The sequence below is a fragment of the Pinus tabuliformis genome, chromosome 3_1 (genome assembly GCF_031772625.1).
Source record: "Pinus tabuliformis cultivar Carrire ecotype Pingquan chromosome 3_1, CPIR1, whole genome shotgun sequence".
Lineage (NCBI taxonomy): Eukaryota > Viridiplantae > Streptophyta > Pinopsida > Pinales > Pinaceae > Pinus > Pinus tabuliformis.
Genome location: NC_142301.1, coordinates 100,097,270 through 100,114,574, shown reverse-complemented (window position 1 = coordinate 100,114,574; position 17,305 = coordinate 100,097,270). Strand labels below are relative to the sequence as shown.

The following is a 17,305-nucleotide window of genomic DNA, read 5'->3' as shown; positions in this document are numbered from 1 at the left end:
CATTTATCTGTGCGGAAAAGTATGCCTAAGCTTAGTTTGTTTACATTCTACACTAAATTGTTCTAATGTAGTAATTTACATGTTTTGTCAGTCAACATAATCATTTGTTATGTAAAGCATTGCATTTTGCCAAAATGACTCATATCAAAGCCTACTACATCATTGAAGAGCAAGAAAAAGGGATACCAGTATCAGTAAAATTACACTCCCTGCATGTGCAAGACAGGAGGACAAGGCATCTTTGTGGAGTTTGTTTCACAGTTCACCAGGAATTAGTTGACATCTAACCATCGCTTGTATATTATTGGTGCATACTTGGCAGGGGATGGACACACAGACCGTGAAAGATATGGCCACTGGAGAAATGGAAATTTGTGCAAACTAAAGCCTTTAAGGTTACCATACCACCTAGCAGATCTAAAACCAAACTTCAAAGAGTTCCTCCTGTCACAATTTGTCAAAATGCATATTACTAAAGGTGTGCAATGCAGCCACATACATCCAAAATATATCAGCATAGTTCAACAAAATGTTTTTCACTTCAGCAATCATAGTCATGTTGCAACAAATACAATCTAATTCTCTTGTAATAGAGAAAGTTAAACTCAATCGAATGTAAGTTCACCAATCCTATAATCAACGAATAACACAATAGCACTTGTACAATGAACCCCATCAATGATCAAACTTGAGACCACTATCGAGTATCAGTCAATAATATGCCTTCATCTAGTTGTAGAACTTATCTGGATGTCCCAAACAGTAATGTCTACTTCCTTAAAAAGGGATGTTCAGAAGATAAAGAACTTGATCTTTATCAAAGAGGAAACGGTTGCAACTTGATCCCTTTGCAAGCCAGAGCACAGGCTGTGTCCTTACATTTGGCGAACCAGAATGCAGTCTGAAGTTATCATGACAACTGGAGAAGATCTTGAGAATCCTAAAACCACTCATTAACACTTTCCAAGTCTTAAACAGGTAAGAGAAAAAGGGATGCAGACACCAGGCAGATCTTACACTTTGTTGTGCCAAATTCCATGCAAAAGCAACCAATTATGCTTGTTTCCTTCAAACTTATCTGCAAAATAAGAGAGGCTTATAATTCTTCAGCAGCACCATCCAAGATAGTTGTGTGATAACACAGATTTTACCTTCATTTCAAAGTTGAGACATAATCCCCAATTTGAGATAAACTATCTTAAATTTGTGGACATCTTCCCTCTGTCATGTGAAACTTTTATAGACTTTCTGGCATCATCTGATTGACTGCCTTCAATGGCGATATTTCCCATTGCTACTTCAGCATTCTTCACAGCCTCTATTGCACTTTTGTCACTTGTCTTCTTTTCCAGGAGAGCCTCGTTACAATTCTCAGTTTGCCCAGAGGGCACTGATGGTTCAAGTAGCCGAGGTACAGCATTAAACCACGGGTGAAGAAGAGCTTGTTCTGCAGTGGGGCGCTTTTCAGGTACAAAGTCTAAGAGTGGCATGAGAAAATCAGCAAAATCATTTGCATCTTGTCCAGGAAAATTATATTTTTCTTCAAGCACTTTGTTCAATGGCCAAAACCGTAGCCGCCGAATATGTCTTAGATCACCATGCCTGTTGAAAAAGTCACGAGAATACCGTCCACCTAAAGCAATCTGGGATCATTAAGAATACAAGGCAAAAGCATATATGATTTAAGAACATAGACCAGGATCAAAAGGTACTCAAGCTGATACTTTGAGCTGCTTTATGACCTAAAATTACAGTGGGACTGAAGAGGAGACAAAAGGCAAAACTGACTTACTTTCCGAGGCATCATTCCAAGAAGCTCCATCATTAAGGCCAGATGATCCTATGAATCACAACATCCAACCACAAAGGGTGCATAAGATTCCACACTGTCAACATAAGCAACATCTTAAAACAAAAGCAGAGAAAATAATGTTTTAAACCACAGATGGATACGTCACAAGACATCACTAAAACTGTTTTCCTTTACAAATTCGCAAATAGTGAAGTCCCAAATGATTGGTCATAGAATCTTCTTTTTCCAAAATAACAAATGTGTGGTTCCAAAATAACAAATGCGCAATTCCACCTTAATAATTTTGCTTTCAATGATTTGAGATTGTTAGCTATCAAATCTTCCTTTTTGAAACCTAGGTGAAATGAGGGAGCTTTCCATTTCAGAAAGATGAAGGTGGGCATGCATTCATATTTTTGCAGTGTATTTCAGAAAAAGGATAGTACCTTGTTCTTATTCAATGTTATCAGAAGTGCCGGTATAGCAGAAGAGAAAAAAGTGGAACATTTTTAAGAATTATAAGCTAAGGTTTTTAAAAATCATAAAGACAAGTATTTGTTAGTTTTTCTTTCAAACCCAGGTCAGATTTTAATGTCCAATAAAACATACCCAGAACAAAAATAAATATATTACTTCATATCTGAATTTTATGACATTAAATACACTAGGTTCCTAACTCAATATGCACAGCAGAAATAAAACAACCACAAAACCAAGCACATAAAATTATTTGACACAGTTTTACCCTGAAGACCCCAATGTGAGGAAAACCAGCAAATTTGAGCTTCTTATTCAGCTCATAAAATTTCACTACAGCAAGACTACACTTCAAAAACTTCAGCAGAAACTTAGCCCTACACAGCCTGTTTGATCCAGCTCAATCACTGTAAAGCCACAGAGAAATTTGGCCTGTACGGCCAGATGGTTTTTAGACTGTACAGCCCAGCCAAAATCCGCCTGTTTGGCCTGGGAAATTTGGCTTGTACAGCCCTGAGGAATTTCAACCTGTATGCTCAGGTAAATTCAGCCTCCTTGCTGGTTTACTCACTCCCCCTGAAACTTGACCTGTTCACTGCCATCTCTTGCTATCAGTTTGATCTCTTGCTTCAGTTGAATGCCTAGTCACTTGTGCCAATCGATCTCTCTCCAACAGCCTCTTTCCCTCTATAATTTTCCAACCTAATCTCCAAAGTGATGGAGGGCTAAGATTGCATCTCCACAATTGAGATCTATGGTCACAATATAATCTTCTGTCGACCCTTTTAACTTTATAAAAAAAATGGTCAATAAAGTCAAAAAATTAAATTAATGACTTTATGCCTAAGGTATAGACTTAGGAAATAATTAAATAATTTTTGTGAGAGAACCTTCTGGTGATTAACTGAATGTCATGGCACTTGTCCAATGCAGAATCACCTTCCAAGCTACAGTTTCAACACTTCCTCTTAGCAAGCAAAGTGTTCTGCACCACCCCCATCTTGTCTCTGTAGAATAGAAATTTGCCCTTCATCAAAGCCTTGGTCGGGATGCCTACTACCTACTCATGAGTCATCCGAAGGTACATACTGCAGCTTTATTGTCCCCTTTTGGACACAATTCACGAATGAAGTGGTATCTGATTTAAATGTCTTTCAACTTATCATAAAAAACTACATTCTCTGAGAGCTTGATATAGCTCTAATTGTCACAGTGAATTAAAGTTGACCCCATCTCCTAATCAAATGATCCCACGAGAAGCTTTCAAAGCCAAATTGCCTCGCAAGCTACCAAGTTGGCAGCCATGTACTCGGGCTCAGTGGAACTCAAAGCAACTAACATATGCTTCCTACTGAACCAAGAAATTGCTCCTAATCCCAAGCTAAAACAGCGCCCAGAAATGCTTCTTTTGTCAGTTGTACTATCTGCCCAATCAGAATCGGTGCACCCCTCTAACTTTACTCCATCCATCTGAGTATATCTTAGCCCATACTCAATTGTGCCTCAAAGGTATCTCAGTACATGCTTTGCAACCACTCAATGAACTCCCTTTGGCTCTACCATGAATTGACTGAGTGTGTTAACTACAAAGCAAATATCTGGTCTGGTATTGACCAAATGCATGAGAGATCCAATCAGCTCTCTATACCACTGCTTTTGACCTAGAAGCATCAATCTTCTTTCAGTTGGTCACTAGAGGCGCAGACATGGGTCTACATTCCAGCATCCTAAATCGCTACAAGATCTCAATAGTGTACTTCCCTTGTCCTAGGAAGATTTCTCCATCTATCTACCACATCTCCAAACCCATAAACAGTGCATCAAACCCAAATCTTTCATCTTGAACTCAACTACTAGGTCCATCTTGCATTCTTCTAATGCTTATCACAACTTGTGAGAAACAAGTCATCCACATAAAGCACCAAAATGACAGGCTCTCCCCTGACCCAAATGTAGTACGGATTTGAGTCTACTTCACTCTTGGTGAAGCCCATGCCCTGCAAGTAACTGTCAACCCTGACATACCACGCCCTAAGAGCTTGTTTGAGTCCATACAACGCTCTCTTCAATCTACACATGTGGGGATCCCTCCCATGCATCTCAAATCCCTTTGGTTGTGCAATGTAGATCTCTTCATCAACCACACTGTTGTAGTGTTTTCTTCTCAAAGATGTACGAAAAGAACCCACTTCAGATTGTGGATGACAAAAAATCTCAACAATATAAATGGCTGTTAAACATTGTAGATCTATAGCAACTGATAGAAACAAAACCTACGAAAGCCCGAATCTATGCTACAATCATAGTTAAACAGCAAAAAGGAAGAGAAATAACTCCAATCATCCAATGGAAACTAGATATACAAAGAATAGTTTTATTATAACACCTATGAAGGGAACAAATAAATGTTACCGGTCCCCCTCTATGGGATGGGTTCTTTGCTATCCTCAAACGTCTTCAGCTAGTGTAGAGTCTCTCTCCTCTATAATGTGTAAACCCATCAAAAAATATGGTGTGCGACAATGAGTACAACAATGAAAATAATAAAAAGTGAATAATGAATGGAAAATGATTCTATTTATAACAAAATATTGAGTTATCCTCGAATAATGAGCAATAATAAAATATTATTGATCCCATTCTTGGAATAACCACTTGGAATATTTTATTATATTTGGTTAGGAGGGAAAAAGTATTTAAACTTTTATTTAAAAATAATAAATAAATAAATGATGCCCACGAGGCTTTGGATTGACGGTGAATGGATGCACTATTAAGGCCCTCCTTGCGATAGGTCACTAGTTCAAATCCCCCGTGGGAGTTTACCTACCAAAAAAATAAATAAATAAATAAATGATTTATTTATCATCTCAAGGAATTAGTTAAGGAACAGTAAACAAATAAGGATTTATTTAATTATTCCGAAGGGATTTAGTCAAATTTAACAAAGAATAATAATTAATTAGTGATTAATTAATTATTCTTAGAGAAAAATAAGATAAATAATGATTTATCTGTTTATTTTTCATGATTGGGTCAAATTTGACAAGGAATAATAATAAAACAATGGTTTAATTAATTATTCCTAGAAGAAAATCAAACAACTAGTGATTTATTTAATTATTCTTCATGGGTTTAACTATAAATTACTTAACAAAGGTGGTTTATTAGGTAATTTCTCACGGTGAAAGCAATTTTACTATGGTAAATTGGTTTTACATTGTGTACTTCGATCCATCTAGTAAATTAGGCTAGATGATCAATTTTTTGGTGATAACATACACCATAAAGGAAGGTTGTCTTCACGTCCATCTGGTGAATCCTCCAACCCATCTGCATTGCAATAGACATCACTTCCCTTATGGATGAGTATCTAGCTTCTGAAGCGAAGGTCTCATCATAGCTAATCCCCTCATTCTCAGAAAACCCTTAGCCACAAATTGGGCTTTGAACTTATCCACTACCATCAGCAGCATGCTTAATCTTGTAAACTCATCTAGAGCCAACCACCGATTTGCCCTTTGGCCGTGACACAACCTCCCAAACATTGTTCTCCATGATGGAAGAGTGCTCTTCCACCATACCATCCATCTACACATGATGCTCGAATACTTCCTGAAAATTGGAAGGTTCAACCTCAATCAACTCACTCATCAATGACATATAGCCGAAATATCATTGTGGTGCTCTACTCTATTTGATTGAATATCTAGGAGTACCTGCATACTCCTGAGCATCTATTAGTGTCTACTATGCCTACTTCTCTTCCTCCTTGTGTTGGGAGTCTGAGCCTGACCGAGAGAAGCCCTTTGCCCCTCGTTTTGTTCCTCCTGCTTGGCCTGCTCATTTAGCTCACCACCCTGTGTCACAATATCCTAAGGAGTTAGAACTACTTCTATATTTGATTTTTCCTGCTCCTAAACCTCCACTTTAGAGGATTATGTGTTGCAAGACCTCCTGAGAATTCCTTTTATCCTCAAACCTCACATCCCTACGTAGCACTGCTTTCCTAACTGTCAGAATGTAAAGCCTATAGGCTTTTGAGGTTTCACTGTACCCCACAAGAATCTCCTTCCCTGCAGTAGGTTATAGCTTTGTCCTCTTTTTTGGTGGGACATGGCAATATACTAAACAACCAAAGATGTGGATGTGTGCCAAATCTAGTTTATTTCCTGTAAAAGCTTCCTTAAGTGTCAATCTTCCCAACACCTTATGTGCATTGTGAACTTATATCTGCAAAACAACGGTGTTGCAAGCCTCTGCGCATAAAAATATAGGCATCTATTGATCGTGTAGCATAGCCTTGGGCACTCCAATAATGGCCCTGTTCTTTCATTTCACGATCATATTCTACTGAGGGTTGTATGGAACTATCACGTCCTTTTTGATATCGTCACGTGCACAAAAGTCCTTGAAAAACATTCGAGGTGTACTCACCTCCATTGTCAAACCTAAGGCTCTTGATCTTTCTCCCAATCTGGTTTTCTACAAGGGCTTTGAACAACTTAATCCGACAAAACACCTCATCCTTATTCTTCAAGAAGTATACCCTGTTAGTTTTTGTAGCATCAGATATGTTCTAGCATTGAAATTTTGTGGAGAGGCTAGAATACATGAGATCTACAAAACCCAAAAATCGTTTATGGAAATTCCGCCTAGAAATGACTTAATTAGATTACTAACCAGTTTTTTAAAATATTTCCAGTCTGGGATCATATTGTCTCACACATAGCTGGCAAAGATACTGCCAAAGAGATGTGGAAGACTCTCTCCACGCTATACCAAAGTACTTCCAAGCAGCGAAAGATGTACTTAGAGGAGAAGTTGAAATGCATCAGGATGCAAGAGGTCCAAGACCGGTTGTCAGTTGTTGGGGCAACACCTCAACCCACGAAGCTAGTGCGATTAGCACTCAACGATGTCTCAAAGGAGTGGCAGGTATTCGTCCAAACTATCTTGGGCAGAGATACCTTGCCAATGTGGCACAAGATGTGGACAGATTTGCAACAGGAGGAATTAAGACGAGCTCTATTGAACAACTCCATCAGTGGCAGCAGCAACGAATCGAAGCAAGTGAAGGAGGAGGAGAATGTGACCCTCGCATCTAAGGGTCCCAATGAGGGACAAGGGGAGCAGAGAAAGAAGAAAAAGGACCTATTGAAGGTCAAGTGCTTCAAGTGTGGCAAGCTCGATCACTACAACACCCAGGGTCCTCTCAGGAAGAAGGACAAGGAGGAGAAGCAAGACCAACAGACAGCTTCAGCAGGGATCGACAGGCTTTCCTCCAGGCTAGAAGAAGACTTTGCCATGTTTGTTGATATACCTCCAAAAGTGAGGTGGGGTGACTTGGTGTTATTGCCCCAGAGTGCTACAGATGGGCAGGATACTTGAGGAATCCACCTCATGGTTCAATACCTTGCTACGGTGGCCCACAATATTCAGTAGCATGATGGATCAGTGACAATTGACGCAATCAGATGTCAGAGTAACAGTTGCAGAGATTAGTAGCAGTCAAAGGTTGGGGAGCGCAATGCAAAGTTGGCTGCAATGCAGTTGGCACAGTGCAGAGTCAGCAGTAGCGCAGATTCCTCAGTGACAATGCAGATACTAGCAGAAATCAGAGACTCGAGTGACAGATGCATTACACTGATCACAGTTGATTTTATAGTTTGGATACTTTTCAAATGTAGATGTTGCAGTTGCAGCAACAACAAATGAGAGGGAGTTGCAGTGCACGTAGTGTTGGAAACAGTGTCAACAGCAACACAGATGCAGCATATATCAAAGTTGCGCAGTGGTTGGTGGGCAGCAGCGAAACATCAGCAGCGTGACAGGAGATGATGCAGAGACAAGGTGTGCAATAACACTAGAACACAGTGCTTGCTAAGAGGGAGTGTTAGTTTTTGTAGCGTCGGATGTGTTCTAGCCTTGAAATTTGTGGAGAGGCTAGATACATGAGATCTCCAAAACCCAGAAATCGTTTTTGGAAATTCCGCCTAGAAATGATTTAATTAGATTATTAACCAGTTTTTAAATATTTCCCAAGTCTAAACTTTGGGAATATGGTTAATTAATCACTACTAATTAAGTCAAGGCAAGAATCATCTACAAACTCACAAATCGATCAAGAGATGATCCTAGCCATTGGTTAAGTTTTAATCTTGGTCATTGGTGCTCCAACAAGGGATTATAAGAGGAAATCGAAGTGGTGATGGAGAAAACTTGAGACATTTGATTTCTAAGCAGATCGATTTCCAGAGTAGCAGCAGTCAGTTGCCCGAGAGAGAACTAGAGATCGAAGCAGTGAGAGAGAGGCAAAGACAGTGAAGCAGGAGGAAGGTTTCCGGATCCAATGAGTGCATTTGCAGAGAGGTTGATGTTGGGGCAGCGCAATAGCCTCTAGAGGCAATTTCGATTCTGCTGGGGAAAGCCAAGTTTCAGTGGTAGAAGTTGGACAGAGGTTCTGGGGGCCAGGAGAAACATTTTCCCAAACAACAGCAAAATAGACGGCTTGAGGAGAGACTGATTCAGACGGAGAAACATTTTTTTCAAACCATCTTAGAATTGCGATGCAATGCATGTTATCAAACATCAAAGAGATGGAAGAAGCATACATCCAAATGCTAAAGCAAATACTAGACAACAACTATCAATTGCCTCAGAAATCTCACATAAGTACAAGTATCAATGACACAGATTATCAAATAACGCAGGGTTGTCGACAAGAGGAGAATGTTGACTGATAAAACAGTAAAGGTCCACATATCAAAGGATTATGTTGATTGATAAAACTGTAAAAAATTTCTCATTTCCCACCCAGGTTTTCAGTTTCACCTTATTTCTCCAAAATAGTTAAATGCCATTTTCCATATCCATACATTCAACCACTGAAAAATAAATTTTGCTGAAAACACAAATTCTGGAAATTTTACAGAATGCTGGAAAATGCAGAAATAAAAAAATCAGTAGGTACAAACAGCCATTTAACACATTTAAACACAGTGATTTTTTGTCAAGGTGACCCTGGAAAAACCCCCTACAACTCTTGGGGAAAACTAGTTCGAGAGCTCCTTATTTCTGAAAAAATGCTTTTTACAGTGAGAAATATTCAGCAAAAATCAGCAAGTAAACTTTTACAACTTATCTCGTTTTCTGTGCCTCACAGCCAACTGGAAAAACTTTGCAACAGCAAAATCTGAACAGCAATAAATGATGTACGTCCTCCTCAATTTCTATGCCAATTTTCAGCCTTAAATTCTATTGTACAGTCTGCCTAGAAAATTGTGCAAGGTGCCAAAAATTCTGTTGTATGATTTCCTCGATTTCTGTGCCGAAAACTGTTGTACGACCTCCTTGAAAATCTACTGTACGGCCTCCTTGAAAATTGTGCCCAAAAATCTACCTTTCACTGTATGCTAACTCAGCTATACGGACTTGCTGGAATGCTGCCTTGGAATGTGTGCCAAGCTGCTGCCTCCTTCTCCTCCCTATCCAGAAATCTCCCTTGCTCTCTTGCTCTTCTTTTCCCAATCTGCTCATGAAAGAATGAATGACCTTTTCCTCCTTTTCCTCCTTTATCTAACCCTAAGTGACTTTTGGGTGATCCCTAAATCCAATCGCTGAAATAGATTGAGATCTAGGGCTGAGATTAAATGCTCATTTAAATCTCACTTTCTATTTTTTAATTCACCCCACTTTAATAAAGACCCACTTAGTCATTTATTTCCAAAGTCACTTTTCCCTTCTAATTTTTCATTGACTTTAATAAAGTCACTTTAAAATTAGACTTTAGTAACTTTATCACTTAAAGTCACTTTTAAATTAGATTTGACTTTATAATTTTTATAAAGTCACTTTAGGAGAAAAATTAAATTCTTTTGGACACTTTTCCCTAGGCCAAAGATCAAAGCCTTAGGGAACCACCTGTCCTCCGGTACCAAATTTCAACAAAAACATGTAAATTACTACACCAATTTAGATTAATCTTAAACCCAGATCTATCAAGTTTCAAGAGAAATGAAATTTCTTAATATATATATTTTTTAATCATTAATTCAATGCCAACTATTAATTCCTTCATATTAAATGATTAAAAAATATATACATATTAGGAAATTTGATCACTCTGGGTGTTTGATAAATCCAGGTTTAAGAAGGATTGAGGATGATCTGTTTTTTTTAATGTTGCCACATACATATGTATGTGTGTAGTTATTTATTTATTTTTTAATACAGCATTATTTTATGTTCATTCATGACTACATCACCTCTACATTGTCATCACCTCCATACAAGGCTATAGAGCAGCTCACTACTCTTGGTGCAATTAGGAAAATATAAAAGTACAACCTAAACAAGACAAATAAGCTTAGCCTTCCTTCCTTGACTGATATAACAGGCAGAGAATACCTGATTAGAGTTTGCTAATGCATTCTTTTGGAGTTTCTTAGAGCTACCTTTTCTCCGAAAAATTTCTTTCAATTTTTAAAAGTAGCATCGTCAGTGCCAACTGTGACAAACTGAATTTTCCTAACAGTTATCAACGTCATATTACTTTCAAGTTAACAGTGTGCTATTTCCATACTACATTGTTATTTCACTAGGAGTGGACTGACTGTGATACATTTTATTATTTTCTGGACAGAATGATCAGACAACCCTGTTTCTCCTCCAATATGTATAAAAGACAGTACAATCATAAAGAAATCAAACTCGCAGAGGCCACGAAGATTTTTACATGATATGTTCATACCTCATCTCTGTCAAAGTTGTCTCCACTATGAGGATCAAACAGTACATCACCGGTTGCAAGCTCAAAGGCAATGCATGCAAAGGACCAAATGTCTGCTGACGTAGAGTATTTCGATCCAAGAAGAACCTCTGGGCATCTATATTGCCTTGTTTGAATATCACTCGTGAACTGCTTGTAGGTCCAGCACGCATTGCCAAAATCAACCAACTTGCACTTGAGATCGAGAGATGCCAACAATCTCTGTCTCGTCATACGGCTGACTTTTCTGTAAGTTTTATGGTGCTTTTCAACCTCTGTTGCTTCCACAGAGACATCCGGGGTTTTTTTGCTTGAAGCATTTTCAGCTAGGTTGCCTTGAGAATTGCCATCTGATTTCCCCCCTTGAGATTCAATGGTATCTTTCCGGTTTTCAGGTGCAAGATCATTTTCTGGGTCATCAACACTATTTACACAAGCCTTCGCTGCTTTCTTGGCATTGCGTCTCAATTTCTTCTTCTGATTCCTTGACAACCCTCCATTTGCACTTTTACCCTCCTTAAGGAGGGAAGAATTTAAAGGGAATATGGACTTATTTTTGTTAGGGAAAAGCAGGGGCGAAGTACCAGATTTCCTAGGATCTTTGGCAGGGTCAATTGTAGACAAGAGGAGAATGTTCTCAGGCTTGAGATCCGTGTGAATAATAGAAAGCTGCCGATGCAAGTAGTCCAATCCTACCAATACAGAAAAGCAAATTTCCTTCACCATGTGCAGCGGCATGCCCCTGTAGTCATAATACTTTATAAGAGTCAACAAATTGTCTCCTAAGAACTCAAAAACCATACACACGTGCTGCCCATTCGGTCCAGTGTGCTTGAAATGATCCAGCAATTTAACCACACACTTCTCGTCATCTACATCCCCTTCTGCTATTTGCTTCAGTATTGCAATCTCATCCATGGCTGCCTCTGTGTAATGCTGTGCACTCTTCTGTACCTTCAATGCCACATATCTCTGCTTCAAAACAAAACCAAAATTACACATAGATAATCGAGCAAAAGGGAAAAATCCCAAATGTCCTCTGAACCAGAATTAAAAAAAAAAAAAATATATATATATATATATAAACCATATCTGAATACAATTTTTGAAACCCAGTTGCAAAATGACCAGATTTCTTGAAAAAGACATACAGAGGAAGTTGATATCTTCAGGCAGACATGGGAAAACTTTACCCTTCAATATTTTCAAAAACCTAGTGGAGAAAATACAATACTTCTACAGGCAAAGCTTTAAAGTCAAACTCATTGCCAAGAAAACAAACAGAAAGATGTTCTCTCAAGAAGCACAATTTAAAAAACAAATAGCATGCACAAAAGTTCCTAATGAATGAAAAAATTAAAAAATATATAGAGAGAGAGTATATTTATACCCATTAGAAACAGAAAATATATAATTATAAGTCCTTCCAAGATATTGTGAGTGATCTTTTAAGTTCTAACTCAAAAAACGATATGAACTTACAAATTTGATAAGAAAACTGATAAACCACATAAACAAGACCTTAGAAACCCAACACCCATACTGCTTCAATTCCAACTACATTCATTTTTCAATTTCATTCTAAGAACGGAACAGAATAAAATAGAATAAATTTGATTGCATCCTCAGGATACTCTGTAGTATCTATGAGGCGGAGGAAAAATGTTATAGTAAAATTTGCACAGGAATTTAACCAAGGTTGTCTCTACATGGCATATGTAAATTGCCAATAACATCTTGAATATAATTGCCTACTTGTTTAATGGCAAAACATAACAAGATATGTACATTGTAAACTATTCAAATATTCCTGCTTTTATTTAGGGATTTTCTCTGACTTGCTCATACATAGGACAACACAGGATTACGTGCACCTCATCCTCAACTTCTCTTTGCCTCCTAATTTTTATTTTTCCATCTCCCTATTTCAACTGCTGGGTGATCAGAGCTTACCCTATACTTGTTCTTTATGCATGGAGGTTCCGTTGAGGATATTGTTGTTCTGTACAAGTGATCAATGGCTTAATCTCACATAGCTAGAAATTCATTTTGTCGCTAGTATCCTGCCAGAGCTTCTCTATTACCTTCTATTGTACCAGATACCAAAACCTGAATAGTTTATAGTATATCAAATAAATCTACCTCAACTCTCCATCATTTAATCCATTTCATCCCAGCAACCCTCATCATGACTCCCAATCATTACTTGATAAAGTCAACTTTTCGTGTCCATATGCCTTGTTTTGATTAAATATGCTTGAAATAAGCATAATCTTTCCCCACCAAGGATAGAATACGTGTTTCTGAGAAATATGAATTCGAATACAGTTTGTATGGAAAAAATATGTAATCAATATGGAAGTACACATCTCATATTTGTGTTCATATGCCTTATTTTGATGGCCAGAAATTACCATAATCCTTCACCCTCTAGACAAAGAATACATGATTCTGGCATCTGCCATAGTAGCAAGATTTTAATACAAATGTGAATAAGATTTAAACACAAATTCAAATACGATTTGGTATGAAAAAAATATGCATTTTGTTCCAAACTTAGAATTTTAACATCGGGAATGTCCAATAAGCCAGGATGCGCTAAGAGCTTAAGACAACACCCACTGCTATGGTGTATACATCGACAGTTATGTAGAACTTCTTATTCCAATCAGGAAATCTCAAAGCCGGTGCTTCAACTGGCTCTCTCTTCAAGGTCATAAAAGAGCCCAGCGGGTATGATTACTCCAGGCTCTTCTTAGATAAGAGATATTGACTCCTAGATACCAGAAAGTTCTCGACATTACAATATAAACATAAAAATATAGCTTTGTCGCATTCAAAAAGGAGATGGAAAGCAAACAGGCTGTCGGTTCACTGACAAAATAGTTATATTAGATTTCAAAATGATCAGAAAAGCCAACAGGTGAGCCATTGATTCACTGGTCGGGTTGATAGATTATTAAGTCATCCATCAGAGTTGCATTCTCGCTCTGGTCTACACCGTCTGCCCCACTAGAATGGCATGAATTTCAAAGGACGAGACTGAATGCAAGTTTTTAGGGATTTTTGACAGATTAGCTACTGCTTAGAGTTGGGATCTAAGTTAAATGAAATCCACTTTATGCAGTGCCACCTCTGATGACATTTTCTCAATGTGTGTTGTCTAATTCTTTTATGTTTTGTTTTTTTGGTAGGAATCAGGTGGGTTTCTATGCTTTCTATATTTTGTTTTTCTCAATGTGTGTTGTCTAATTCTTTTATGTTTTGTTTTTTGGGTAGGAAACAGGTGGTTTTTATGATTTCTATATTATATTTTGTTTTTTAGGAATTAGGTTTATATAATTTTCAGGAAATTTGTAACTTTTTATTATTTAAAATGTATTTTCTAATCGAAAAAATTATAATTTTTTATTATTAAAATATATTTTAAAATCAAATATATTGCAATTTTGTATTTGTTTAAAATATATTTTCTAATATATAAAATGATTCAGCTCTCCAAAGTTTAAAATATATTTTCTAATATATATAAAATGATTCAGCTCTCCAAAATTTCAAGGGCATTTAGACTATGCACACCGCTCAAACTTGTGAATGTTAAAGAATCCATACCAGATTTTACAAAAAAAAAAAAAGGTGAGCTAAATAAAATGTACAAAGTTAAAATAAACTGTCATCACATTTCCATAAAATCTATGAAAATAAATAAACAAAATATAAAGAAACCCCAAATGGAACATTTTTTTCATCGCATTGAAAAATCAAAAAGAATGAAGGCCAACCTCGGTTCACAGTGTTCCAACCTAATTCCTGAAAACGGTTGAACTATTTGAGCTAAACCAAAAGGGGCCTTCGGCAAAGAGAAACAAGATATTTTTTTCTGAAACGACTGCAGTACCAAAATGCAAACTGAAGACAAGGCATGATCATAGCTTGAAACAATATCAAATACAGTGACGCGAGACCTTGAAATGTACATACATTGTTTTGGGTGTCCCAGGCAAGCCAGACAGTGGAGAAATGACCCCATCCCAGCTTCGACTGGACAACATATCTCCCTCCCTTGAAAGAGTCGCCAATCCGCACGGCGTGGTATCCTCCTCGCCTGTAATCGTCCGTGCCCTCGTCTTCAGACGAGGTGTAATCGCTACTCTCACTGTGAGCCTCAGCCTCCTCTTCTTCCTCCTCGGGTCTCCTGCTGCTCATCCCTGCTAAGTCTTCTGCTTTCTCCATCTTGGCCGATCAAAAAACCAACCAAAAACTCGAAATGATGCAAAATGAATGGCTTTGTTGCCGCAAAAGATCCGTCGGGCGCTCTCTGCGCGACGTTTTCCTCTTTACCCTCTCTAACCAAATCATGTCACACCTCCTCTATTGGCCGATCTAAACTTGTATATATAAACCCGTGTCAATCCGTTTTGTGGCCTGAACATTAATGAATTGTCTCTAATTTCATCCCCATTTTGCGAAGTATAATTTTTTTAATGCTTGGATTTGGTTATTATAATATTTTGAATTCCACTTTCCACCATGTTCCTCGTGGTCTCGGTCCAAAAGCTTTGTGAATCTCATGGTTGCTTTTGGGACTATTTACATATTGTAATATTGTTGGATATGAATTCTTTTAATAATTTTATAAAAGTTTATATTTTAAAATAGGTTATAAAACAAATTAATATTGAGATATAAAGAAAATTAAAAAATCATTCTAAATTATAAGTTCATTTTTGTTCATCTAAAATGTGAATTTTAATAAATATTTATATCTTTTTAAGAGTGAATATATAGCATTTTTTTTTACAGTTTTTTATTTTTTTAATAATTTTTTTCATTTTCGAGATAAATCTATTTTTTTAATCAGTTCTTTCATTTTAGAGATAAGTGATTTAGCAAATTTTTATGTTTCTTGAAATTAAAATGGATTTGTCATGTTATGAGTACCACATGCAATTGCCAACCAAATAGCTTTTCAAAATGGTATTCAACAACTAAGCACGTGTGGTACGTCTAAAAGTTCCCTACGCCTCTAAGAGATCCTCGTGAGTTGTCCCACAGTGTCATGGCCCCAGGAGGGGGCCCTGAGGCCCCCCTCCTCTTCCTCCCAAACTATCAGCGTTTAAGAAGTTGGTCGCAGCTTGCAATAAACGCCCAGCAAGCATGCAGCAGTAGAAGTTCGTAAAACGGTTGGATTCCATACCCATTATCGCCCTGCCATCTGAAGAACCTTGCAAATCAGCCCTGAATCTAGTTGAACGAGGACTCATTGGGTAGTTCATCGGGCTTTGGCCCTCGCCCAAAGTCGTCGACACCTGGGTGGAAAGGAACTGGAGATCTCTGACCAAAGAAGGAATCAGAAGCTATTTAGTCGGTAAGGGCTTTTGCGTTTTCATCTTTGATTCGGTAGAGGATATGAATCTCATCTTCAGAAATGGTCTGTATTTCATGGGCCCCCAAGGCTTGTATTTGAATCAATGGAACACAGATTTCGATCCTTCTCAAGACGTGCCTTCGGTTGTTCTCATTTGGGTACGCCTGCCTCATCTACCTTTGCACTGTTGGAACCTGAAATCACTAGAAACCATAGGCAATAAGCTAGGAAAATACATAGACCGAGTTGAAAGAAAGGATCAATACTCCTACTCGAGAATCTACATAGAGGTGGACCTAGAGGAAGGCCTCCCTGAAGCTATAAAGCTCGCGGTGGTAGATTGGTCCTACATTCAAGAGTTAGACTACGAGCAGCTCTCGTTTAAATGTCGGCATTGCCATGGCTATGGGCACTTCGCTAAGCACTGCAAAAAGAAAGCAGAGGAGGAGGCAGAGACTACAAAGGGAGATCAATGGACTCAGGTTCAGAAACCAACTTCAGCAAAACAGAATAACCGAACCAAAGGGAAAGGCGCGCCTCCGAGAACTGAAGCCCCACCCTCGGTATAGTTACAAAGGGAAGGGAGCTTTATCCCGCCAAGAGTAGAGTCACCCAATAACCCTTTTGAATACTTAGTACCCTTGAAGAACCCCCGGTAGTAGCAATTGAAGAACCCTCAGCAACAACAGTGGAAGAGGTAGAAAAGCAGCCTATTACCAATATAGAAGATCAAACTCTAGAAGAGGCAGCCCCTCTTCAGGCTGGATCTCCAATAGGAGCTTCCAACCCCCTCTCTTACGTAGAAATGACAAGGAAAAAGTCCCCAGAGATCTCGGGCTCCTCGGAAGATGAGACATTCGAGAGGCCATCGAAAATAGTTGGCAGAAAATCTCACAGG

General features: G+C 38.2%; 1 protein-coding gene across 3 annotated transcripts; it reads right to left on the bottom strand.

Annotated features, from left to right (window-relative positions):
• Positions 1–445: 445 nt before the first annotated feature.
• LOC149185964 (uncharacterized) lies at positions 446–15,516 on the bottom strand. 3 transcript variants are annotated; one of them, XM_089410846.1, is made up of 5 exons: positions 15,021–15,516; positions 11,022–12,014; positions 1,793–1,840; positions 1,152–1,643; positions 446–1,078 (listed from the first exon to the last, which is right to left on the bottom strand). In XM_089410846.1, exons 1-4 carry the CDS (start codon positions 15,270–15,272, stop codon positions 1,194–1,196), a joined length of 1,743 nt encoding a protein of 580 aa, XP_089266972.1. In that variant the 5' UTR covers positions 15,273–15,516; the 3' UTR covers positions 446–1,078; positions 1,152–1,193. The 3 variants fall into 3 exon arrangements, with proteins under 3 accessions (XP_089266972.1, XP_089266971.1, XP_089266973.1); XM_089410845.1 differs by having other exon boundaries at positions 446–1,643; XM_089410847.1 differs by having other exon boundaries at positions 446–1,643; positions 11,022–12,011; positions 15,021–15,515.
• Positions 15,517–17,305: the final 1,789 nt, after the last annotated feature.

Coding starts and splice junctions, on each gene's coding strand:
- LOC149185964 (XM_089410845.1), bottom strand. CDS start 15,272: ATGGAGAAAGCAGAAGACTTAGCAGGGATGAGCAGCAGGAGACCCGAG. Junction 12,015..15,020: donor CCTGGGACACCCAAAACAAT/GTATGTACATTT, acceptor TTTGTTTTGAAG/CAGAGATATGTGGCATTGAA. Junction 1,841..11,021: donor ACAACTTTGACAGAGATGAG/GTATGAACATAT, acceptor TGTGATTCATAG/GATCATCTGGCCTTAATGAT.